The sequence below is a fragment of the Rhinoraja longicauda genome, chromosome 6 (genome assembly GCF_053455715.1).
Source record: "Rhinoraja longicauda isolate Sanriku21f chromosome 6, sRhiLon1.1, whole genome shotgun sequence".
Taxonomy (NCBI): domain Eukaryota; kingdom Metazoa; phylum Chordata; class Chondrichthyes; order Rajiformes; family Arhynchobatidae; genus Rhinoraja; species Rhinoraja longicauda.
In genome coordinates, this window is record NC_135958.1 from 16975208 (window position 1) to 17001265 (window position 26058).

General features: G+C 46.3%; 1 protein-coding gene and 1 non-coding gene across 4 annotated transcripts in view; one reads left to right on the plus strand and one right to left on the minus strand.

Moving 5' to 3' along the window:
- Positions 1-1504: 1504 nt before the first annotated feature.
- exoc3l1 (exocyst complex component 3-like 1) overlaps positions 1505-26058 on the plus strand; it is a 47693-nt gene continuing 23139 nt past the window's right edge. For 2 of the 3 annotated variants that reach the window (XM_078401700.1, XM_078401701.1), the window contains exons 1-4: positions 1517-1573; positions 11922-12160; positions 18383-18543; positions 23076-23295. In XM_078401700.1, coding sequence (XP_078257826.1) covers positions 11929-12160; positions 18383-18543; positions 23076-23295 — 613 coding nt within the window. In that variant the 5' untranslated portion in view covers positions 1517-1573; positions 11922-11928. Of the gene's footprint in view, positions 1574-11921; positions 12161-18382; positions 18544-23075; positions 23296-26058 lie in introns of all 3 variants that reach the window. The other variant, XM_078401702.1, reaches the window with a different exon arrangement.
- On the minus strand, positions 8615-8687 carry trnan-guu (transfer RNA asparagine (anticodon GUU)). Its single transcript has one exon. It is a non-coding gene; the product is annotated as a tRNA-Asn (tRNA).

The window sequence follows — 26058 nt, forward strand, 5'->3', positions numbered from 1 at the left end:
GACAAACGGCAAACGTTTGTAATTTGTGAACACCATTATTTGAAGTGGTTTGTGTGTTTTCTTAACTGCTCACTGCTTCTTGCTGGCAAGCCCACTTAATGCTCACCCCAAACGGTTCCTAAGAAGGTGTTGTGATTTGTTTTCTTCAACCTTTGAAGTCCTTCTGGTGAAGGTGCTCCCACAGTGTTCTTGGGCAACGGGTTCCAGGACTTAGGCGCAGTGGCAATGAAGAGTGGGAAATATATTTACAAGTCTGGATGGCAAGTGGCATGGAAAGGAAACTAAAAGATGGGTGTTCCCGGGCACCTGACAGACCCATTTGAAGGAGAGACAGTGCGGGAAGAGGGAGGAGGGACAATGCAGGGCCGGGGGTGTGGGGTGAGGGAGGGGGTGACGGTGGGGGTCGAGGCGGGGACAGTGCAGGGGGAGGGGGGGGGGGGGACAGTCCGGGGAGAGGGAAGGGGGCAGTGCGGAGCTGGTGGGAGGATCTGTGCGGTTCGAGGGGGTGGGACAATGCGGGGCTAGGGAGGGCATGGGGGTGGGGTGGGACACTGTGGACTAAGGGACCGGGGAAGTGGGGAACGAGGGAAGTTGGCTGCACACTGTGTCCGGAGCTTTCGGCCCTGCCCCTGCCCTCCCTTTTCCTGACTGATGCCGATGTGCAGCATCCGAGGCCGGGCGCAGGGTTCCGGCCAGTTGCTTGCCCTCGCCCTGTGCCGGCCCTCTCTGTAGACCCATGCCCTCTCCCCATGCCCCCTCCCCACCTCCCCATGCCCCCTCCCCCTGCCCTCTCCCCATGCCCCCTCCCCATGCCCCATGCCCCATGCCCCATCTCCCCATGCCCTCTCCCCATGCCCCATCCCATCCCCATGCCCTCTCCCCATGCCCCCCCATGCCCTCTCCCCATGCCCCCTCCCCACCTCCCCATGCCCCCTCCCCACCTCCCCATGCCCCCTCCCCATGCCCCCTCCCCACCTCCCCATGCCCCCTCCCCACCTCCCCATGCCCCCTCCCCACCTCCCCATGCCCCCTCCCCACCTCCCCATGCCCCCTCCCCATGCCCTCTCCCCATGCCCCCTCCCCATGCCCTCTCCCCATGCCCCCCCATGCCCTCTCCCCATGCCCCCTCCCCATGCCCCCTCCCCATCTCCCCATGCCCTCTCCCCATGCCCCCTCCCCATGCCCCCTCCCCATCTCCCCATGCCCTCTCCCCATGCCCCCTCCCCATGCCCCCTCCCCATGCCCCCTCCCCATGCCAGCTCCCTATGCCCCCTCCCCATGCCCCCCTCCCCATGGCCCCCTCCCCATGCCCCCCTCCCCATGCCCCCCTCCCCATGGCCCCCTCCCCATGCCCCCCTCCCCATGCCCCCTCCCCATGCCCTCTCCCCCCGCCACTGGAGCCTGGTTTCTGAGTCTCTGGAGGGCACTGACGGAGCGCCGGTTGTCCACTCTCCTCCTCCTCCTCCTCTCCTCCCCCTCAGCTCCCCGCCCCTCTGACCGCTCGTCAGCACCCAGAGCCCGTCGGCGGCCGAGCAGGGGATGTCGACAGAGGCTGCGAACAACGACAAGCGAGGTAAGGGAGCGGGCTGCCCACAGCAGCCGTACCGCGAAGCCGCGGCTTGTGTGTCGCCCCGGGAGCCGGGGGCTCGGCTCCACCTTGGGGTCGTCCATCAATTGCCCAGAAGTTCAGAGCCGCCCCGCTGCCAGACAATAACAGACTGCGGCTGTGGGCGCACGGTAACTGAGGGGCGACAAGCAAACACCAGCATATTACCCGCTGTCCCTCTCTCTGACTGGGCGATGAGGGAGACAGACAGACAGACAGACAGACAGGCAGATAGCTGGGGTCTGGTTTAGTGAAGGGACAGGTGCTTCTGAACTCCTTCGCTGCGTTTAAACGAGAGATTCTTCAAATTCATGACTTTCCCCTGACTTTCAGTCTGAAGAAGGGTCTCGACCAGAAACGTCACCCATCCCTTGTCTCCAGAGATGCTGTCTGTCTGTCTGTCTGACCGACCGACCGACCCGCTGAGTTACTCCAGCAGGCTGTGTCCATCTTCGGGTTAAACCGGCAGCTGCAGTTCCTTCCAACACATAATGACTTTAATCAGCCGCTTGTCCCAGAGTGAGGTTCTCACTCTCTCTCTCTGACCCACCCACCCACACACACTCACCAAAGTCCTTCCTCTCCCGTCGTGTTTGCTGGGGCAGAAGCGTGACCCGAGGAGTCGCCCACCCACCCACCCACCCACTCGCTGCCCACCCACCCACCCACTCGCTGCCCACCCACCCACCCACCCACCCGCTGCCCACCCACCCACCCACCCACTCGCTGCCCCTGATCTGTGAAGGGATTATTGGCGAGGTGTCCGGGTGGGGATGGCTGGTGGAGGAGGGCGGGATGGATGAGGTTGCTCGGGATTATGTGGGCTGCTCTCGCCGCGGGGTCTCGCTGCTCTGTATCGGGGTGGACGGGGCAGGGATGTGCGCCAAGCTGCCTTGCAGAAAGTTATTTTGCCTGCGCCCACACACCGGGGTCCCGCAAGGCCAGTGTGTGGAAGGTGAGTGTGTGGAAGGTGAGTGTGTGGGAAGGAACTGCAGATGCGAGTTTACACCGAAGATAGACACACAACACTGGAGTAACTCAATAGTCAATAGTCGTTTATTTGTCACATACACATAAATGTGTAGTGAAATGAAACATTACCCGCAGTTGAACAATAAGACCAATAAGAATAATCAATAAAAATGCAATAACACATACAATCACAAACTAACACCAAACAGCGGGGCAGGCAGCATCTCTGGGGAGAAGCAATGGGTGATGTTTCTGGTCCAGACCCTCCAGTGTGAAGAAGGGTCTCAACGCGAAACGCCACCTATTCCTTTCTCCCAGAGATGTTGCCTGGCCCGCCGAGTTACTCCAGCTTTTTGTGTCTTCTGGAAGATTTGCTCCAGTTGTTTGAACACAGACAATGTACCCACTGTTTTTAAAATAGAGACAGGAACCCTGGCGGAAATGAGCAGGCAGCGTATTGTCGGAGGTTGACCAGACTTCCCTTTGGGGAGCTAATGGCTGGGGTTAGATCCGATGCCGTTATCGGAGTATGATTAGCCACATGTAAACAGTGTACTGTGGTGTCGTGCGTGCATGAACCAGGTTCACCGGTCTGCAATTAAGCTTCATCCTTTGCATCCCAGAAGCAGCGTTGCCCAGCGCAGACAGAGAAGGTCCCGACCCACAGCACCTGGTGACAAAAGCCCAATGACCCCTATTTTAAGTGGGGTATTGTAATGTAAAGTAGGGGTGGAACAGATAGGTGTCTGACGTCAAGCGATGACTTTAACCCCGATCGAGTTTAATCCAAACAAGTGTGTGAATGTCAGGGGGAAATATACAGACCCTCAAAGCCAATGATGTGCAGAGGGATCGGAGGATCCAGGTCCATAGCTCCATGAAAGTGGCAACACAAGTGGATAGAGTGGGAAAGAAGGCGTATGGTATTCTTGCCTCCGTCGGTCAAGGCATTGAGTATAACAGTCACTGAGTCACCCAGCAGCACCTTAAAAAAACACACCTTGATTAGCCCGCGTTTGGAGTACTGTATTGTGTGTGGTCCATTATGGGAAGGAGGTAGAGGGTTTGGAGAGGATATAAAAGAGGTTTACCAGAATGCTGCTGGAATTAGAGGACTTAAGCTACAGGGAGAGATTGGACAGACTTGGATTGTTCTCTCTGGAATGTGTGTGTTTGATAGATGTATATAAAGTTATGAGAGGCATAGATTGGATAGACAGAATCTTTTTCTCTGGATGGAAATGTCAAAGACGCGAGACAGTAGACTACAGACTCACAGCTTTAAGGTGAGAAGAGCAAAGTGAGAAGGAAATGTGCAGGGCAAGTTTTTACACAAAGTGGTGAATGCCTGGAATGTGTTGCCGGGGGTGGTGGTGTACGTAGATACTATAGAGTACAAATGGATTGGGTGCCACAAGTTACTGATGAAATCAACAATCCATATTACTTGTTCATGGAGTACCTAAACAAACAATACTTGCTGATGGAAAAAACAAACCAAATACTTCTTGGAGGAATATCTTAGCCAGTAGCTTGTACATCTGAGCCCATTATGCTGATTGGTAGTGTATTGACCCACAGTATATGGCTGATGGTGTACCTGAACCTGTCGTACTTGCTGAAGGGGTGTTTAGACTGAGGCTAACTAATGGGCCGCCCTAAACCATTACAATTTGCTGATGATGTGTCTGTAAAAACAGTACATGAGGACCTGTGTTCGGGGTAAATAATAGTTCTTTCTGATCACTTATATGAATCTTCAGTGCTTGCTAATAGTGTATCCAGTTGGTTTCTCCTTTGATTTATTTGTACTTTTCTTTGGATGGTTGGGACCTTGCGCTCATTCTCCTCTGTGGTCCGATCCTGTATAACCCCTCAACCATTCTGCCACTTCATGATTTCTAATTGCGATTTCACATCTATCCTTCCTCACCGCCATTACGGAGCTCACACTGAGTACCATCTTGCTCTCCTTCTCTCAATATGTTTGTAAAGATCTTTAGCTTTGCCTTGATGTCCTTTCTCTAGGTATCATTTTCTATACTTGCCTTCGGGAACCCACTGATTCACAGAGAGTTGAATCTTGTCTAGTTTTCATCACCTTATAACATAGAAACATAGAAAATAGGTGCAGGAGGAGGCCATTCGGCCCTTCGAGCCAGCACCGCCATTCCTTGTGATCATGGCTGATCATCCACAATCAATAACCCGTGCCTGCCTTCTCTCTGTTTCCAAGAACATCTTCCTTCCCTGGGTTTGTTGATAATTGGCTCTAATTTCTTCAGTAGAGCACTTTTTCTATGAGAACAGCTTCCATCAAATACCATTATAAACAGGTTTCCACTCCTGAGCTGCAGCTTAATCCACTCACAGTACAACTGTCTCTGTTGTAAAGGATCCCTCCCAAAGCTATCTTCAGGTAAAGTGAAAACTTGTTCTATTGTATGTTCTCTTTTTAGTACCTGCACTGATGTACAGCACTTTGGTCAACGTGGGTTGTGTTTAAATGTGCTATACAAATAAAATTGACTTGACTTGACTTTCCGAAAACTTTTTGGAATTCGAATTTCATTAAATTCAGTGTTTTATGCATAGCCGCAGAATGATTAACGGTTACACGTGCTTTGGTTTGCATACATTTATTAAACCACTTAATAAGTGTAATGTTGTGGGGAGTAACAAAGTAGTCAGGGCAGAGTTATCCGTGTGGTCTGGGTGATGTATGAGGGTTTCTGATGCCTAAAATTAAAAATGTTTCTATCTGACAACTTGCTGAAGTGCACCTTTCTCTGTGAGGTGATGATGGGATCAGGCGTGGTTGTGGCTCCCCACACAAGCAAACTTCCTCCTGACAGCCCCAACCACGTATGATTAATGGTCACCTGGCTGAGATGTTGCCAGGCGTGAGACTGGTGCCTATTAAGAGTCAGTCAGTTCCCCCAGGAGAGGAGAGACTGTAGCAGTTGGGGAGGGGCTGGTAATTAGTGACATTGCCACATATGGCAGGGTAGTGCTGGTCTCTGCAGTCAAACAGCAGGATGTTGCAAATGCCAGCTGACAGAAGAATATTGGATGACTTTGCCAAGGGCTGCTGCCATCTGTATCAGTTGTACTCCAAGCTGCTCCCTTGTTTTTATCTTCCTTTCTCATTCTCTTCCACTCCATCTTTTTTCTTTTTTTCCTCACGTTCTCTCTCCTTTTACTCTTTCCTCTCACCTTCACAATTTGCACCCACTTCATACCTCTAATCATTTGCATTTTATTCTTCTCTCATTCTCTCTCCCATGCCCCTTCCCCTCTTTATTGCATAATTCTCCTATTCCTGTCTTCCCTCTCTCCTTCCTCTCTGCTTATTTCCCCTTTTCCTCATTCCCGTCTCCTCCCTTTCTCCTGGGCTGAATGTTGCAGTCAGTGTAAGCGGTTCAGTATTCTAAGACCTGACCAAATTCAAGGGGTCAGCAGTATCTCAAAAAACTTAACAAGGGCTTTCTTGGTGAAATTTGAAGTACAACATATGAAACGAAGCAAAAAAAGATTTGAAAATGCTTTCCACAACTTCATGCCCAAACTACTGTATAGGCAATGACATGCAGTGCCGATGAAAAGGTGAGAAAAGCAACAGCCAATTTTTACATACAAACAGCAATGCAAAAGATATCTGCCTTCAGCTCTGTTGATTGAGGGATAACTACGAGCCAGGACACTGGAAATACTCGGAGACAGAGACTTGTCCCTCGTCTTTGCCAGTTAAAAACCACACCTGTGACAAGGCAGCATTCACTCAGATGCAGACCGGAGAGTTGCTATTATTTGAGGTCTTCCCTGCGAAGAGAGAGAGACACACGCACACAGACACAGACACACCTGCTTATTTTTCCATCCAGTAGTACTAATGTGTGCACTTAAACAGACAAAACCAGGAATGGTAAGTGCGCCTACATTACTTGGTGAGTGAAGGATATAATGCCTTGCTTGTCGCATTCCCTGAACAACAAATTCTAAGCACTTAATCACTGATGCAGAGTCACTGTGAGCGGTCTAGAAAGGGAAACTTTTGTTAATGTTCCTCTGCATAAGATATGTTCAGCGATGGTAAATAATTGTTCCATTTCAGTGTTGCTAGGCTGTCATTAGTGACCTTTGCAGTCCTCTTGCTCAATATCGATCTTGGCTGCGGAATGATTTCAGCACAGAGTGATTTCATTTGCACTGACTGATGCATTACCTCCATAGCATGCTGCCCTGCACTTCCGTTAGCACTGGCAGGCTGCACGTGAAGCTGTTTGTTTTGGATGAAGTGACTGATGTGGGGCAGGCGACCACACTCTTTGCATTGACTGGATTTATGTCAAGAAAGAGAATGGGTAGGAGTGAAGCACTGCCCACTGCTTAGACCCTTGCAGCTTGTCTGCAAGATTTGTATTCACATCCAGTTTGAGCAGATGGAATGAGAGCCTCGAGGATGATTCTAAATATATATAGCTAATGAGCAGGTATCCCCTAGAGTCATAGAGTATGGAAGCAGGCCTTTCAGCCCCACTCATCCATACCGACCAAGGCGCTCATCTAAGCTAGTACCATTTTGCCTGCAATTGACCCTAATGTCCTTCTATTTGTGCCCTTTGATGTGGTTTGCCAAGTGCCCCAATGGTATCATCTCAATATTTGTATCCCAATTCCAATATTATAACCCTCTGAGAGCAATGAGTTTACTGGACTTTCTCTTGCACTAAACATTATTCACACTGTTCCCTTTATCATGTATCTGTACACTGTGGACGGCTCGATTGTAATCATGTATTGTCTTACCGCTGACTGGCTAGCACGCAACAAAAGTTTTTCACTGTACCTCGGCACATGTGATAATAAACTAAACTAAACTCAAATTCAAACTCAGTTCGACGTGCACATGTTCTTTTATCCAAGCATTTGGTGCATGAGGTAAATAACTAATTGCTGGAGGACCCAATGGAACCTCAATTCTCTAAAATCAGCCGAAAGCCCATGAAACTTTGCTGCAGGAGTATGATCATTTACAAATGTTAACCAATAGTGTATCGCATGGGATCCCTTCCAAAAAAACTCCCTCTTCATTAAAAAGAAGGAAGTACCATGCTGTTAGCACATTACCATTTGGTTAAAACTGACAATCAGATTTAGTCGCCGGAGACTGCAACTGCTGGAATCTGAAGCAACAAACAATCTGCTGGAGGAACATCTGTGGGAGAGAAAAGTATAGTTGGTGTTTTGGATATCAGTTTATTATTGACAGGGAATGGAATGGAATACTTTATTGTCACATGTGGCGAGGCACAGTGACATTTTGTTTGCTTGCATACCCAAGGTATGCAAATAGTGGACACCGAAGGCACTGACAAAGTTACAAAGTACACCGGCTCCTCCATTGTTCTCCTGCCTTCCCCACACCGGGTCCTCCATGCCGGGTCCCCATTGTCCGTTGTTCTTCCTGTCCCTTGCAGCGATCCCCCCATGCCCTCACCGATATGTGCACAGAGATACAGTGCACTTTGCTCGTTACCTTGGCGGATCTTACCGTACGTGAATACAACAGGTAGTGCAACAAAAAAAAAGGAAAGAGTGCAGAATATAGTGTTTCAGCTACAGAGAAAGTACAGATAAAATAAGTGCAAAGTCTGCTACATGGTAGATTGGAAGATAGGTAATATCCCTGCAACAGATTTAGTCAGTTTAAACTGTGAACCAAAGCAGAAAAAACAAGGCTACGATTCTCAAAGGCGAACACTAGTTTTACAGAATTCACAAGGCGCCTGAATATTAAAGAAAGAATCTGAACACCAGAGTTTCATTCAGGTCCTCCTTTAAAATCCTTGCCTGCTCTTATCTTATAGTGTGAACCCCAGAGTGAGAATCCCAGTAGTATTCTTCAATTACATCACTGTCATTTCTTAGTTATTAACGATTTGATAATTAAAAACTTAAGAAATCTTCAACAGGATGAGTTTTGTTCTTGGGAGTGAACTAAATGTAGGTTTGAACCTTGAGATTGAAAATCTGTGCCTGAACAGGGACTTGAACACTGGACCCTCAGGTTAACAGTCTGATGCTCTACTGGTTGAGCTATTCAGGCACCAGGACAAGGTCTCCCTAATGTCCCAGTCAGCTGGACTTTGATGCACTACTTTGGAAAAGTTCTTCCAGAAAAACAACACTGGACTAGAAGGCCATCAGGAAGTGGTCAGCACGGAGTGTCCTCCAGACAAAGATGTGATGGACGCTATGTGGTGGCTCCCAGAGCAGAGCATCCAAGTGATCTGTTGGAATGCCTCACTGCTAAAACTCACCAACAAGCACCCAGATCAAGTTGGGTGGGCAGTAAGAGGGGTCCTCTCTGTCAGGTCCCTTCTGTATGTTTGGAATCGTTCCCAATGAACTCTGCGCTCAGAATGGCCACAATGAAGAGGAGATAGTCGCCCACCTCTTTGCAGTCTGTGGATTGGCAAAGAGGGTCTGAAGAAGGATGCAAGGGTCTTTGTCACGGTTCCTCCTGAGTAGCATGTAACCGATCTACAGGCTGTTCCCAGGGACACACGAGAGATGGACAGCAAATGCTGCTGGAAGATGATCAACTCAGCAAAAGGAGCTCTTGGTCTTCCTGAAACTCGTTAGTGTTTCGACAAGATGCCCATAAAGGATATTGCCGACTGGCACATTCCAGGCTGCAGGAGTACGTGCTGAGGGATACACTGAAGCTCGGTGCAGCCATTGCAAAGGCTCTGTGGAGAAGAACTGCAGTCTAGAATTCTTCCGCTACTGGGCATTGAGAGGCTGAGTCCAGTGGGAAGACTTTTCAAGCAACTGGAGTTTATATCTTCCCGGTAAGCTGCATTAGTGGTAATGATGCCCTGTACACAACAAGTGTGCTAACATTGCTAATGTATAGAACCAACTGTGTACGTAAAGACTGAATGTAAATAACCTTGAAATGAGAAAAACTGAATGAATAAGTCCTTCTTAATCATCAGCAAATTGAGGCATTAGCTTACTTTTAATACTTTCGCAGATCCAGGAATATATTTTCACATTTGTCGAGTCAAGTTGTGTTTATTGTTATATGCAGCATCACAGGCACAGAGACTCAGACAGCACACAAAACAGAATTATGCGTAAAGTTTACACAGGTTATACAAAATAATGGAAAAAAAAACAAGACATTCGTGCAAAGATACAGTAGAAACAAGTCCAGGGTAGTGCATTTGCTGGCATGAACGGCGAAACATATGCCTGTTTGATAAGCTTGGTTTCACAGGCTATTGAGTCATTGCTCAAGAGACCTCTTGTGATTAGATTTCAGAGTGAGGATAATATCCATTTAAAAGCCAACTACTTTAAAAATTGCCTGAAATAATGGACTTTCCAGAACTGATAAAGGGTGAGATGTTTGCTTTCAGTAAAGTTATCCTGGTCTTCCTACCCGACGTTAGAGGCAGTTCACTTGATGCTGAGCCTAGTTCCCCCATGGTAAATTGATCTTAATCGGTAGAGGCTGAAGGTCGGCACAATGTCTCAGCCAGCAGAGCTGTTGCCTTGTAGACAATAGACAATAGGTGCAGGAGTAGGCCATTCGGCCCTTCGAGCCAGCACCGCCATTCAATGTGATCATGGCTGATCATTCTCAATTAGTACCCCATTCCTGCTTTCTCCCCATACCCCCTGACTCCGCTATCCTTAAGAGCTCTATCTAGCTCTCTCTTGAATGTATTCAGAGAATTGGCCTCCACTGCCTTCTGAGGCAGAGAATTCCACAGATTCACAACTCTCTGACTAAAAAAGTTTTTCCTCATCTCTGTTCTAAATGGCCTACCCCTTATTCTTAAACTGTGGCCCCTGGTTCTGGACTCCCCCAACATTGGGAACATGTTTCCTGCCTCTAACGTGTCCAACCCCTTAATAATCTTATACGTTTCGATAAGATCCCCTCTCATCCTTCTAAATTCCAGTGTATGGGTAGCTGCAGTGACCCATCACCTCTCCTGTTCTTGGGTGCTGCTGTCCGTGTGGGGTTTGCATGTTCTCCCTGTAAACTCATGGGTTTGGAACCCAGATGCTCAGTCTTCTCTCACATCCCAAAGATGTGTAGATTGGTGGGTTAAATGATCACTATATATTGTTCTTGGTGTGTGGATGAGTGATAGAATCTGGGAGCGGTTCAGCGATATGTGCGGAGAATAAACTGGGCTTGGTGTAAATGGATGCTCGATGTACAGGCCGATGGGCCTGTTTTGCGTTGTATGAGTCTATGATGAATGATGGGGAAAGAAAGAAGAATACAACAAGGTTATTAATAGAAGGTGAACGTAATGCACAAGGGGACGGTCGAATAAAAGCATATTTATTTATCTTCCAAAAATGCAATTTATTCATCAAAATATATACAAGAAATACAAAGCAAAATACGTTTTCCTTCATATTCATGGTGTCATGCAGTCTAGACGTTCATCATATTGTCAAGTCAGCACTTTCACAATGTCAACCAGTTATTACATTCTGTGCACAAAACACCAATCCACTTCTGGCCTCTTTAACATTGCACCCTTTATGGGATATAATCTGTTATGTGCCTGACCTGCAACCTAGTAAATAGGAAGGTGGCGACATAAAACTGGTGGGCCAAGGGAGAATCCCATAATCACTTTTGATGCAAATTTTTATCCACCATTTACTCCGCATGGCTGTGCTTGAACTGCTAAGTAATGACTTTGGAATTATGCACCTCAGACTGAATGTGTCCTTTCAATCTGTTGACATTTGAATAATGGAGCAAGTGGCAGCACTGAGTGCTCAGAAGATTGATGAGGTACTCTGAATGGGAATATGAACGTGTTTATTCCAGAGCAGGCTCTTCCCGTAAATTCAGCACCTTATCCGGCTGGAGGCTTCCTGACTCGGTGTAATCTGCAGCGCCTTGTACTGTGTGATTCCGTGTATTATGCTAACCAAGTTAAATTACCAGCCAAGCACCTCTGGCAGGGTAATATCTTTTCTGTTCCATGCGCCAATTTGAAATGAATCTGCTGCAAAGCCCACAGCTGGGATTAAGGAAGAAACAAGATAAATATTTGCACTGCATTTTAGATGGAGGCTGCCTGTAAGATTTAATTGTGCGTTATTACCTGAAGCTGTTGTGTGTAGATTCCCCCTATTCTTGGGTCTGAGGCCAAAGGTTTATTTCTGTGCCTGACTAACACAGTGTACCAACACCAGTTGCCAACAGTAGGAGTTTCTTAGAGATTGTTCTACACTGTCGCACTCTCCAGTTTAATGAAATTCATTCAATGACCTTGCACACTTTTTTATTTTAAAGCTACAGCATGGAAACGGGCCCTTCGACCCACCGAGCCCACGCTGACCATCGATCACCCTTTCACACTAGCTCCATGTTACCCCACTTTCGCATCCACTTCCTACATCTTGGGTGCCACTCACAGCGGCCAATTAACCTACAATCCGTCACGTGTTTGAGATGTGAGAGGAAACCGGAGCACCCGAAGGAAACCCACGTGGTCACGGAGAGTGTGCCAACCTCCACAGACAGCACCCAAGGTCAGGATCGACTTTGCAGATGCTGCCTAACCACTGACTTCCTCCAACAGTTTGTTTTTCAATCCATCATATTGTAACTGACCAACAAACGATTGCAAAGGATTTATTTTAGGGTTGTTGCTTCTTCACTGAAATCACACTGTCCCAGAGTTTAATCTTTAATTCCAGGAGAGTTGGCAAAGATTGTACCCAGACCAGAGGCAGCAAAAGCCTGAAGTCACGGGAGAAGACTGGAATCTCCAACCCAGCCTCCTTCCCACATCCATCTGCCATTAAACATTTGTTTTCATCCTGTACATGTAAAACAACTACAGTATTATTTTTGATCACACCTTCTTTGGCTTCTGTAAATTGTGCCCTTGTGTAGGGAGTGGATGCAAAGGTCTGATAAAATAGAGTTAGTGTAAATAGGCGATCAATGGTCAGAGTAGACATGGTGGGCCGAAGGGCCTGTTTCCATGCTGTATCTCTTAAAATAAAAGAATAGGGAGATTATGCTCCAACCTTTTCAAGCATTGATCAGCTGGTGTCATGTGTGCAGTTCTGGTTACTGCACGACACTAAGAAGATGATGTCACTTTATCTAATATTCCCCGATCCTAACTTTTTAATGGTTCAATTAAATCTAGTGTATGGCGAGGCAGAAGTCCTAAGCTGTGTGAAACAACTTGTATGATTCATCAAAAGCTTTCGGTAACTGGCAAGGTGTCCCATGTACCTTTGCGACTGAGCGACTGTGATTCCAGGGAGTCTCGGCCTTTCAGTGTCAACGATGTTCAGTAGTAGATGGCTAGATGACAAGGCCCATTTGTTATCCATTCGTTTTGATATGTAGCTTTTAGCAGGCTTTGCTTGGTCAGTGGGATCTGGTAGCATACAGCATACTTTCCTTCATCAATTAGAAGATTAAGTTTAAAAGTTGAAAAATCATGTCGTTGCTGTATAAAACTTTTGTTCGGAATCTTCTAGAGTACTGTGTTCTGTTCTGCTTGCTGCACAACTTGAAGGGTGTTTACATTTTAGAGAGGATGCAGAAGAGGTTTATCAGGATTTTGGGGATATGGGGAAATAGCCGGAACGGGGTACTGATTTTGGATGATCAGCCATGATCATATGGAATGGCGGTGCTGGCTCGAAGGGCCAAATAGCCTACTCCTGCACCTATTTTCTATGTTTCTATGCATGGATTAGAATTTGCCATAAGGAGAGGTGGGATGAACTTGATTTGTTTTCCTTGGAACATCGAAGCTTCAGGGTAGTCCTGATAGAAGCGTATAATGTTATGAGGCATAGTTAGGGTGGCCAGTCACAATTTTTTTTTCCCCACGGTGGAAATGTCAAATGCCAGAAGCCATAAGTTCGAGGGGAGAGGGGGAAAGTCATACGGACTTGTGCAGGGCAAGTACTTTTACCCAGAGAGTGATTGTTGCCTTGAACATGTTGTCAGGGAGTGGTAGTGGAAGCAGATATGACAGCAATGTGTAAAGAGGCATTTAGACAGACACATGAACGGGTAGTGACTAGAGAGATATAGACCACATAATGGCATTAGTTAGATTGGCATCACAGCTGGCACACAAATTGTGGGCCGAAGGGCCTGTTCCTATGATGTACAGATTCACATTCTGTGCTAATGCTATCCTGCTGACTCCAGCCTGATGTCCAGCACATGTGAGAGGGGAGAATGGATTGTGAGATGAAGGAAGGCCTGAATCTGATACCCATTACAGTCCATTGTCTGCCGTTTGATTGCTAGGCTGGCTCAGCTGATGAATGGGAACTGCCCAGGGTCCAGGGAACCCGACAGACTATCCCTTTGGCATTGGGATGGAAACTCCAAGAAATAGAAGTCAAGCACCAAAGTGACTTGGAAATCTTCCACTATTCTTTCTTCGATGCTGGGCAAAATCATGGAATTCCTTCTCTATGAGGTTGTGGGGAATACTTCACCACAAACACTAAACAATATCCCTTCCTCAGGGCAGATAGGTTTGAGTTAAATCCCTAGCAGCCAAGGAACCCTTGATGGAATGAAAACAAAGAACCATACCCATTATTTGGTTTTGTGGCGTCTTGACTTATCTGTACTTAGGAAGAAGACTCAACCTTCTTTAGTTTAGTTTAATTTATTGTCAAGGGTACCATGGTGCAGTAAAAAGATTTTCTTGAAACCTTTGACCTCTATAACTATGAGGTTAGGGTTAATATGGAGGAAGGTGACACTGTTTCCTGGTGTTTCTCCATCAGCATCTCCCATCGTTGACTGATTGAGACTCGTCAATCTACGTCCCCCCCTCAGCTGACACATTATGTGCCTCTCGTTTCAAGTTCAGCCAGAATACTGAGCAACAAGACAAAACAATGCTAAATGATTTGATTATGTTTCAGTGGCCACGTGTCTGCTGTGGGTGGTTATCTGCGAGAAAGAGAACTGTATGTTTCCAACCCATGATCTTCCAGGTCTTTGTGTCTGAGTTCAGGGAATATCCATCCTTAAATCAGAGCTAGACACAAAATGCTGGAGTAACTCAGCGGGTCAGGCTGCATCTCTGGAGAAAAGGAATAGGTGACGTTTTGGGTCGAGACCCTTCATCAGACTGAGAGTCAGGGAGGGGGGGGGGGAAACTAGAGGCATGGGAAGGCACAAAACAAAGCAATCTGAGCAGTGTTCACTGGAGTTTCGGTCACATAGGCTTGAGATCATGTTATTAGAGGTGTTGCCTGATCCTGGATTAAGTATTGGCAATGCTACTACCACTCCAAGCATCTCCGTGAGGTGACCAACAGCTGAAAAGGCTCTGCTTTTAGATCCCTTCATGGCTAACCATTTCTCAATAATGTTTGGGCTTGACACTTAAGAGACCAATGTCCCTCTGCCGTCCAGCTTCCAGCCTGTCCTCGCGTTCTCCACCATTCATGACAACCTTGTTGACGTTCTGATCAAAGGGTCACAGATTCCAAAACAAAGAGTGCAAAATGAGTCAGTGACTTCAGGAAAGGAGGGGAGGAAGCTGAAGGGAAGTAGCATCAGGGGAGAAGTAACAGCAACCTGTCGGATGCTGGACACACTAAAAACAGAGACAAATGAAAGGATGTTGTAGTTAGTCAGAGTTATTTTTGAATTGGTTTTGGAAGGGCAGATGCATAAGCTTCCTCTCTATTGAAGTAGCAGTGGCTTCTTCTGGTCTTGCTATGCATACCATATTTTGCTTGCTTCCTCAGTTAAATCTTAACATTTATTTTAACTCAGTATCTTGGTCCTTACAAAATTGTTACAGTCTTTACATTCACCACATTTTAACTGAAAGGTAATCCATAGATCAAGGTCTGTTCACTTTTCAGGGGGTCTTTACATCTATGTGTGTGCTAGCGTATCCCAACTGGAATTACATTTGACTCTAGATGCCTGAAACAATTGCTGCAGCTCTCAAACAGCTGCTCCTTGTTACACATCGCCTGACACTTGGAGAGGGATTGCTCGAATTATTCATCATTCAGGCAGACCCAAGCAATTGTACGAGCTACATTGAAATGTTTCCAGTCTGAGGAAGGGCAGTACATAAGACGTGAAAGTTATGTCCATGGGTCCATTGTTGATGATAGTACTAGACTGACAAGCTGAGGGTTATGTTGCCATTGCATTCCAGCTAGTTTAGAAACTGAAGCAATAAAGCTGGTAACGTGTGCTGATACTAAAGAGAAATGACCATGAAGGCTGCTGTGCTGCTGCAAAAACACAATTGCTTCTGTGATGTCCCTCATCCATCTTTCGCAGCGGACTTTAAACCAAAGCCTGCTCTATCCTCTCGCGTTAATAGGAAAATCCCAAAGCATTTTTTTATGCAGAAGTAAGGGAATTCTGTAAAACATCCAATCCAATATTTATAACATCCAACATCAGTAAAGTGGCTTGGTATAAATGTAAAATTGTTCCTAGTTTGTGTAGGGTAGTGTCCGCTGGTCGGTGCGGACTCAGTTGTCTGAAGTGCAGGCTGTATCTCAAAACTAAACGAAAGCAAATTATTTTGTTATCTCATTATGATTTGTTGGAGTTAACAGTGAGAATATTTGTAACAATACGTTGTGTGATCACACTAGAAAGACGGCTGTAATAATGCTGGGATGTGCTGTGCTTGTGAAAGGAGCAATGATAATCTTAATCCATCGATCTTTCTCCACTTCACTCACTTTCTCGTTCACTGTCTCTTTTAACTTTCTTCTCCCTCCCTCTCATTTCTTTTTCTTTTCTCTTCCCTCTCTCTTGCTTCTCTCTCTCTTTCTCTCTTTCTCCTCTTTTACATTTGCCAGTTCCAGCCGATGTCTGACTCTAAGTCGTGAGAATATGATCGGAATGGAGAGAGTTCAGAGCATCACCAAGTTGTTGCCTGGGTTACATATAACAGTACACATAAATATTAATGGTAAACAAACAGTAAATACAGTGCATGCAAAAGAACCGAATGGTGCAAGACTGCAGTGTAAAAACTGAGGAGTGCAAAAGTATATTAAAGTAGAATGACAGAATAACCAATGAAATAGAATTGAGAGTAAGAATACGTGGCACCACCTCTGGGAATGGGGTGTGAAAGTGGAGATTGGTTCAGAAGTCATTCCTAATGTGGGCAAATAGGGTTAGTGCAGATGGACTAAAAGGTCCACATTGAAATGATGGGCTGAAGGGCCTATTTGTGCGCCGTACGACTCTGTCGAACGCTCCTTGATCATTATTGTGTCCAGATTCTGGTCTTCCCCACCTTAACGACACACTGGGAGTACCTGCACCAGTAGGCAGGAACATGCCATCAACTGCTTACAGTTGGCCAATCACTTGGAAAGCCCCAAACAATCTCTGATATAAAACAACGCAAGAGCCCACGTGGCTCAATGGGGCCGTTCAGAATATATCTGATGCCCACAAGATTTAAATAAAATAAATAATCGAATGGAGACACAGGGGACTACAGATGCTGGAATCTTGTGCAAATCAGCATGACGGGCGGCACGGTAGCGCAGCGGTAGAGTTGCTGCTTTACAGCGAATGCAGCGCCGGAGACTCAGGTTCGATCCTGACTACGGGTGCTGCACTGTAAGGAGTTTGTACATTCTCTCCGTGACCTGCGTGGGTTTTCTCCGAGATCTTCGGTTTCCTCCCACACTCCAAAGACGTACAGGTATGTAGGTTAATTGGCTGGGTAAATGTAAAAATTGTCCCTAGTGGGTGTAGGATAGTGTTAATGTACGGGGATCGCTGGGCGACACGGACTTGGTGGGCCGAGAAGGCCTGTTTCCGGCTGTATATATATGATATGATGATATGATATGATGATATGACTAGATGGGCTCAATGGCCGCCTTGAACGTTGTATTTGTTCAAGAAACAGCCGTTGCATATAATACTCTCGATTTTGTCGGGAATGAATGGAAAGGGGAAAACATCAAAATAAAAGCAATTAATGGAATTCAGATTATTCCATTTGTGAGAAGAGTTATGCAATTGTTCTATGTTTTTTTTACATTGTTATAATTTTAATGTGCAGCACGTTGGGTTCTTTGTACAACATGATACTGGGTGAGTTTTGCTGTACAGCTTGGTTTATCATGACCTTGGAGAGTGAACATGTACTTGTTCAGTTACAGAAGGAAATGACGGCTTGCATTTACCTTCACTCCCTGCTATTGGGAAAAGCTTTCATCTGTCCGGGTGCAACAAAGTCACGGGCTGGCACGATGCAAAGTTCCAAGTGGCCTGAGCAATTCCTGAGCTGTGCGTGGCCTCCTAGCCTGGCCAGTGTTTGTTGCCCGGTCTGCTACATTGTCACAGGTCTGAGATATTGCAATGGAAGAGCAAGAAGGTGGGCACACACCACTGGGGTGACGCCAGAATGCCTTGGATCACACAGGAGTTTGCTCTCAACAATAGCCATTACTGTTGTCTCCACTATCTACATGGATCTGTGGTGGGTGCAACTTCTGGACCTTGGCTTTGGAGTTGGTGTCAGCATTCGGGGGGGAAACCGAGCAACATCCAGCAGTGGCAGAGGAGAAGCCAATCACTTGGAAAGCCCCAAACAATCTCTGAAATAAAACAACGAGCCAAGAGCCCACGTGGCACAATGGGGCCGTTCAGAATATCATCCTGGCTCTTTCTAAGGTAAAAAGGAGACTTTCGAAATAGAAGAGAAGGCATTTTTTTAACGGTTTTGTCCACTCTGTTTCCTCCAGACAGCGCATGGCCTGAGCTGGAGAAGGCTGAAAAGCTGGCTCGAGGAGCTGCCTTAAAATGGGCCTCAGGGATCTTCTACCGCCCAGACCAGTTAGAGAGACTGGGCCAGTATCGCAAGAGGGAAACGCAAAGAACATCCTCCATTCAATCCAGGCTGAAGGCAAGTGTGAAAAGGATAGTGCGAAACTGAGACTTTAAGGCGCTCATTACAGCAAAAACATCACTCTTTCAGGTGCAAAGGTCCAGCAAAAAAAGTGACCCACCCCTCACAAAAAGGGAAGGGTAGTATCAAACCTAAGGAAAAGGCCAAAGGGAACAGAAAGCCTAAAGGTTGGGCACAGGAGAACCATGAAATTGATGCAGAGAGTGAAATTAGAACAGGGGGTAATCCAGCAAGATACATAAAATGAGAATGGTGATGTTCTATAGATATGTAAAACTGAAAAGACTGGAATAGCTTGTACCTTACAGCCTGAGAAAGAAGTGTTGGGAAAGATGGAAGCGGCTGCAAAGGTAAACAAATCTTTTGTGCCTGTCTTCGCAGCAGAAGATGCATGGAAATTTAAGAATTTAGCATTAATAAAATTAGTACTAGAGAGATGAGTGTGACTGAAAGGCAATAACTCTGAAAGATCTGATGATCTGTGTTTTGTGGAATTGTTGACAATCTGATTCTCACCTTCCAAAATTACACTGCTTTAAGAAAGGTTTCCAATTACTGAAGGTTGCACGCGCCATTACTTAAGAACATAGAGAGAGAAAAAACAGTCCCTCAGTTCCAGTCAACCTGAGATCAGTTGTAGGAGATTCTATACTCCCTTTTGACAATCATGACAGCCATTGAGCCCATCTAGTCCTGCTAACTCTCAGAGTACGACCACCTTCACTGATTTTCCTTGCAACTTACCCATTGCCATGAACCTCCTACCCCCCTCCCCCCACAGATTCTACCACTCACCTACACATAGATGGGAGTTAAGCTCTCAAATGCACGTCTTTGGGGTTTGTGAGGAAACTGGAGCGCAGCGGGAAACCCACACAGTCTTGGAAAATGTGCAAACTCCATGCAAGTAACACCCAAGGTCGGGATGGAACATGGGTCAGTGGAGCCTTGAGGAAGCAGATCTACCAGCTATGCCTTAAATGAATGGTGTGGTAGTGGCACCTGACATCTCGCACAGGCTTAGGACAATGCCCCTATCATCTCCATCCACAAGGTCATCGGCCACCACCTTCCCTCACTGCAGCCAACTTCCCATTTTTTCAGAGAGGAATTGGATATAGGATGCTGGTAGAGGATCTTCCCTCTCCTGTTGGCCTGGCTGCAGACCTCCAGTGCCTGTGTATCTGCCATCTGCTGCTCCAAACCATCGTGCACTGAAGCCCGGAACCAAGTGGCGATTGCTAGTGTCCCATCCAGTGACCTGCCACCTACTGCCCCCAAAGTGGGATGGCTCCCCCCAAGGGCCTCAGACTGAGGGAGGTACAAGACTGGAGTGGGGGAGTGAGAGGGCATGTGGGCAGATGCTCTTCCGAACAAACTGGTTATCGGTTTGAAGGGATGGAGGGATGGGATGCAAGGATAATTAAATATTAGCTTGCTATTGTTTTTATGGATTCCTATTCTACCTCTGCTCATGATTCCTGGCATCCTGTTCTCCCAGCCTGTGGTCCAATGGTCAGCACTGGCTTCTACTGCTGCCTTCTCTGGTTGTAAGCAACCTGGACTGACAGGACATGGGGGAGGTTGTTTTAATGTGTTGTGTGCTATTCCTGCTGTTGTCAAATTGCTGGAAAAGTGTGCATAATGTAAAGTGTTAAGTTGGGGGATGGAATTTGAGGTTGCCTCCACTGACCCCATCAAACTTTGGGCCTCAGTGTGGGATGTTGAGTGCTTCAGTTGCCACCCCTCACTGGCCTTGAGGCCTTCTCTGGGCAGCACCTGCCATCAGCTTTCCGTCACTCCACAACTAGTGAGGCTGGGACATGTTTGGCTGGTGTGGACAAGTTGGGCCGAAGGACCCGTTTCCACATTGTTTCACTCTATGACTATGACTTTATGACTCCAGCAGCACCAGGAGGCTGGTGCCAGTAGTGCCACCCCTGGTGCTCCATGAGCCGCATGGAGGTCACTGGAGGGAACGCAGACACAACATGAGAAGTGGCAGCAATCTCCACTCGTCCCATCCAAACTGTCCACCAAACGGTGGCCGAGCTTGCACCATGCCGTCCTTGTCCTGCCCTAGCATGGAGTATCCGTGCCTCCTCTAAAATCCAGAGATCTAGCCATAGCTGTTCCAAAGCAATCAATGACTGAGCATCCACGGTCCACTGGGACTGCGAATTCCCATGACTCAGCAACTTCTGTGTGAAGACATCTCTCCTCATTTCAATCCTCAATGGTCCAACCCTTACTTTGTGTCCACCAGTTCCAGGTTCCTCAGCCAGTGGAAACCCCTTCCCCATATCCATTCTGTCAAAGAGTTTTGTGTGTTCCAGCAACATCACCTTTCATATTTCTAAACCATTTAAAAACATTTCAAAAATAAACTTTATTCGTAAATATATGGGCAATAAGCACAAATATAAATTCATCCATTTGTTTTAATGTTCTCTATACGTTTGTGGTGTAATTTGGTCTAAATATTTGTCGTTATTTGTAACTATAAGTCAATGGATATTTTGTAAGGCGGAGATTGACAGAGTTGTGATTAGTACAGGTGTCAGGGGTTCTGCGGCGAAGGCAGGAGAATGGGACAGGAGAATAGATCAGCCATGATTAATCAGTGGAGTAGATTTGATGGGCCAAATGGCCTAATTCTGCTTCTAGAACTTATGAACTTATAAATCCCAGAAACGTGTCTGCATTCTACTCCCTTTATGGGAAGCATGCCCTTCTTTACGCAACTTGTGCATGATATTCCAGGTGTGGGCTCAACTGCTCCTCATGTAATTGCAGGACGATATCTTAGCTCTTATTGCTCAATTAGCACTGTAGGAAAATAACTGCAGATGCTGGTACAAATCGAAGGTATCACAAAATGATGGAGTAACTCAGCAGGTCAGGCAGCATCTAGGAGAAAGGGAATGGGTGACGTTTCGGGTCGGGACCCTTCTTCGGGCGGTGCTCAATTAGCACTGGTCACTTTCAGCAGGTGCCCGGAATTCCTGAATGTACTCCTGCTCACCATGAGCTAACGGGTCAGACGTCGTGACCGGTCCTTCCTAAATGCAGAAAGAGATGAAAGGCAGACACCATGACAGTGGAACAGAGGACAGGACCTCACATCCAGATCTTTTTCAATGGGCTATTGAATTTTCAGCCCACTGACCGTAGAGATTCACAATACAAAGGTCAGCTTGAGGAATGTGGGGTTTGTGATCCTTTGGCCCTGCTGCTCATCAATCACACAACACAATCTTGATCAGGAACCTGAGCGTTCCAATCTCACCCTGTCAAAAACGCAGCATTAATGTTTCAGTTACTCCCACCTTTAGTTTGGAACATTCAAACACTTACACTCACAATGCTACTATATAACTCTGGTTCCCAAGCAGATATATACGTACTCGCTCTGTCTTGTAACATTCAGCAGCATTGTTTCCAACAATTTCTATTGTTGCAAGTCACATCTCCATGAAGTCACAGGACCTTGTCACTTTAGTAAGTGTTTTGCAGGGTGTAAGGAAGATTCACTAGAAATATGGCAGGGCCAAGGGCTTTGGTTGCGCCGAAGCGAGAATTATTCTTATAATCAGAAAGATTAAAGGAAGATTTAGGGCAGCACAGTGGCGCTGCGGTAGAGCCTTACAGCACCGGAGACCCCGGTTCGATTCTGACTATGGGTGCTGTCTGTACGGAGTTTGTACGTTCTCCTTGTGACCGCGTGGGTTTTCTCCAGGTGCTCCAATTTCCTCCCACACTCCAAAGACGTACAGGTTTGTAGGTTCATTGGCTTCATTAAAAATTGTAAATTGTCCTTAGTGTGTTGGATAGTGCTAGTGTGTGGGGTGATCGGTTGTCTGAGCAGACGATCAGCGAAAGGGTCTTCGCTGGGGGAGGAGAGGGTGCTGCACCAATGCAGGAGAGGTTTGGGCCCAACTTGGTCTAGTATACTTTAAACTGCTGAGATCCTTATTTATATGAACAGAAAGGAAAGGGTGATTTTGAAAGGGTTCCGATGGAACTTTGTTAGGCAGTAAAACTAGATCAGAGTTGCACAGGATTTTTTACTGAACCAATAACTGGAGTACCTAACTCTTAGAAGGATAGAGGAGACAGAATCCATCCTATCATTTAATTTGCACTTGGATCTGCTCTTGAAGGGCCTTGCCTAGCAGGATGCAGACCCGGGAAGTGAGATCAATCAAACATTTGGGCACACAGCCTGTTGAATGTCCATTTAACAGAAATTTATAGTGTTTTTTATTGAAAAGCTCCTTCAAGGAGATAACATAGGTGATGGGCTGAAAGGTCTTTTCTGCAGGATAATGTTCTGATAACAGGGAGGATCCAGCAGTGAGAAGACGTCAGAGTGCCTCGTTATTCCCAATGGCCGGCTAATTTTTGGAAAGGATTCCAAGCTCCAGTTGGGGATGATGGGAGGGGACTCCTCACTCTCAGCCTGCATGCAACATGAGAGCACGAGGCTACTGTCCACCTGAGGGAGTTGTTGCTCTTCTGTTCTGCAGTCTGCTGTTCAGTCCTATCTGGAAGGGGTAGGGACAGGCCTCGGACAGCTGAGAACCTCCCTGAACGACATCCGAGCCATGGGCCGCACGATGGTGGAGGTCCAAGAGGAGTGCCAGAACAAGGTCAACGGCTTTGAAAGCATGGGGCAGCTGAGCAGCCTGGTGTCCGATCATGTCCAGCTGTCCACTGCAGTGCACCATCTGCATCAAGTCTTCTCAGGTAAGGAGGCCCAAAGTGTTGTCTCTTCACCCTCTTCCCATTGTCTAATTAATTCTCCATTATTTAAGTGTGTTCCACATGGTCAGTTCTCTCACAACTCAGGTCCTGGGTTAATTACCACGTCCGCCAGTTCATCTCAGTCCCAGTCCATGTGTCTTGGAGGATGTTAGTTACAGAGAGAGATTGTACACGCTGGGTTTGTTTTCCTTGGAATGAAGGAGATTGAGTGGGTGATCTGATAGGAATATATAAGATTATGGTAGATAGTCAAAATCCTGTTCCAAGGTAGGGGCATCAAAAACAAGAAAGCATAGGGTTAAGATAAGATGAAGGAGTTTTAAAGGATTGGTTCTAATCTTCTTGACTGCAATTATATCCAGTCAATAAAAGTTGGATTGGTTTTAATCATCCTGACAGAAATTATATCCAGTCAATAAAAGTTACAAATAAATTATAAGTCAATTATTCCTTGGAACGTTGCCAACCTTGATATTGATCCTGGTGGATGCGTGTTTGCATCGAGAGTCGTTGATATCTGGAACACACTGCCAGAGGAGATTGTGGAATCAAATAGTTAAGATATTTGAAAGGCGTTTAGACAGGCACTTAAATAGCAGCATGCAGCCTAATGTGGGCAAAAAGGATTCATTGAGGTGTGTAAGGTCAGCATGGATGTGATGGGCTGAAGGGCCTGTTTCTGTGCTTTAAGATTCTGGTGTTGACCAAGATAGGCAGAGTTCTCCTTTGATCAGTGAAATAGTGATGTGCAACAGGTTTAATACCTCATCCAGGAGACAGGGCATATAATGGATAGCTCGGTCAGTGTGGCAGGAGAATACCAGCTTGGATTACTTACTTAAATCTTCGGAGTGGAGCATGAGCTCATAACATCCTCTCCCAACAACCAGTGACCAGTCTGAGCTGGCCCTCCAATTTCCCCAGTACAGCTGGAGTCCATGTCTTGCTCCAGCCTTCTTGGCCAAGAAGGATAGATGGTATGGACAGGCAGGTATCAGAAAAGCACAGCTAAATTGGAAGTGTATAAAGGAGATTGAAAAGCAGTGCAGGACCTGAAGGATGGTTACCAGTTGTAAGTCGGATGGTTGTCCTGGATTAGAGCATAAATACAGAAGTTATGATGAAGGAAACGAGTCCAATCAGCATCCATATGAATCAAAGTACAAGAGGAGATCACTGTCATCCATGATCTCCTAGGTGAATACAGAAGCAAAATACTCATTTAGTATCTCACATCCTCTGACACCAAACGTAAACTCCCTCCTTTCTACATCAGTGGTCCTTATTCACGCTCTTATTTTTAATGTACGTACAAAAAGCCTTGGAATTTTCGTTAATCCAACTCGCCAATGACATTTCATGGCACCTTTTTACCCTTCTAATGCCCACTTTAGTTATTTCTTGCTTGCTTTATCTTTCTCAAGGTCCCCTTCTGATTTCATCTTTCTAAACCTTGTATATGCTTCCTTTGTCCTTTTGACCAAATTTAGAACCTCTTTGGTCATCCAAGGTTCCCTTACCTTGCCATCTTACCCTTCCTCCTTATTGGAACATGCCAGTCCTGAACTCTGATCAGCTAGACATTAAGCAACTCCCACGTGTCAAATGTGGACTTGCCCAGTAACAACTGCTCCCAATTTATTATCCCAACTATTTCCAGTTTTTACACAGAGCAGTGGATGCCTAGAACTGTTGGTGGAGGCAGATATGATAATGACATTTACGAGGCTTTGGAATAAGCACATGGATATGATGGGATATGGATCACCTGCAGGCAAAGATTCGTTTGACTTGTCAACATGTTTGGCATGGACATTGTGGGTGAAGGGCCTGTTCCTGCGCTGTACCATTCTGTGTTCCATGTTCCCTGCTGTGCCTCAGGGCTGTGCCTCAGGGCCATGCCTTATGCCACAGTCCTGACTACTGCTGCTGCTCTCCTCTCTATGGTCATTCCCACAACCGTATTCTGAAGTGCATACCTGATTTCAAGGGGAATGGCCACAGAGGATTCCTGTACTAACTGCCTACTCCCTTTTCTAGTGGTCACCCATCTACTTTCTGCCTGCACCTTGGGCGTGACCATCTCACTGTAACTCCTACCCTTGGCACCCTTATTGTCCCGGATGACCCTGAGATGTCCATGCAAAGCTCGAGTTCCCGCACACGGCCAGACAGGATTGTTATTGATGGCTCACAGTGGCTGTTATTCCCGGTAGAATTGCTGCAAATAACAGATGGATATTGGACTGTTTCAGCCAAAAATGGAAGCGATGTCAAGGTTGGCAATATTCCAAGGATTAATTGACTTCTTGTTTATTTATAATTTTTATCGACAGGATGTAATTGCAGTCAAGATCATTGGAGACATTTCAAAATTGTTTTTTTGGTGGGGGTTGGGATTAGATGAGGCTCATTCTAAATAAAGCCACAGTGAGGGCAGCAATGTCATCAAGTCTCCTCCTCACAATGTACTGCTGCAGTAGAATGGCGCAAGTTATCCCAGTGATAGTTTATCCCAGTGATCCCAGTCCTGCCTGGTTCATGGCCTATTACTGTGTAAGACAATGCTTCCTTTGCTCTTCCTGTTTTAAGTAGGAAACATATATTTTCCTGTAGTGGCTTATCTTGGGCACAGACATATCATTGGGAGTGAGCAGCCAAAGTCATTTATTAAATTGGATGAATTATTTTTCTGCTTAAACAAAGACGTCAGCATTACGTTTAAGAGGCATTTAGACAGACACT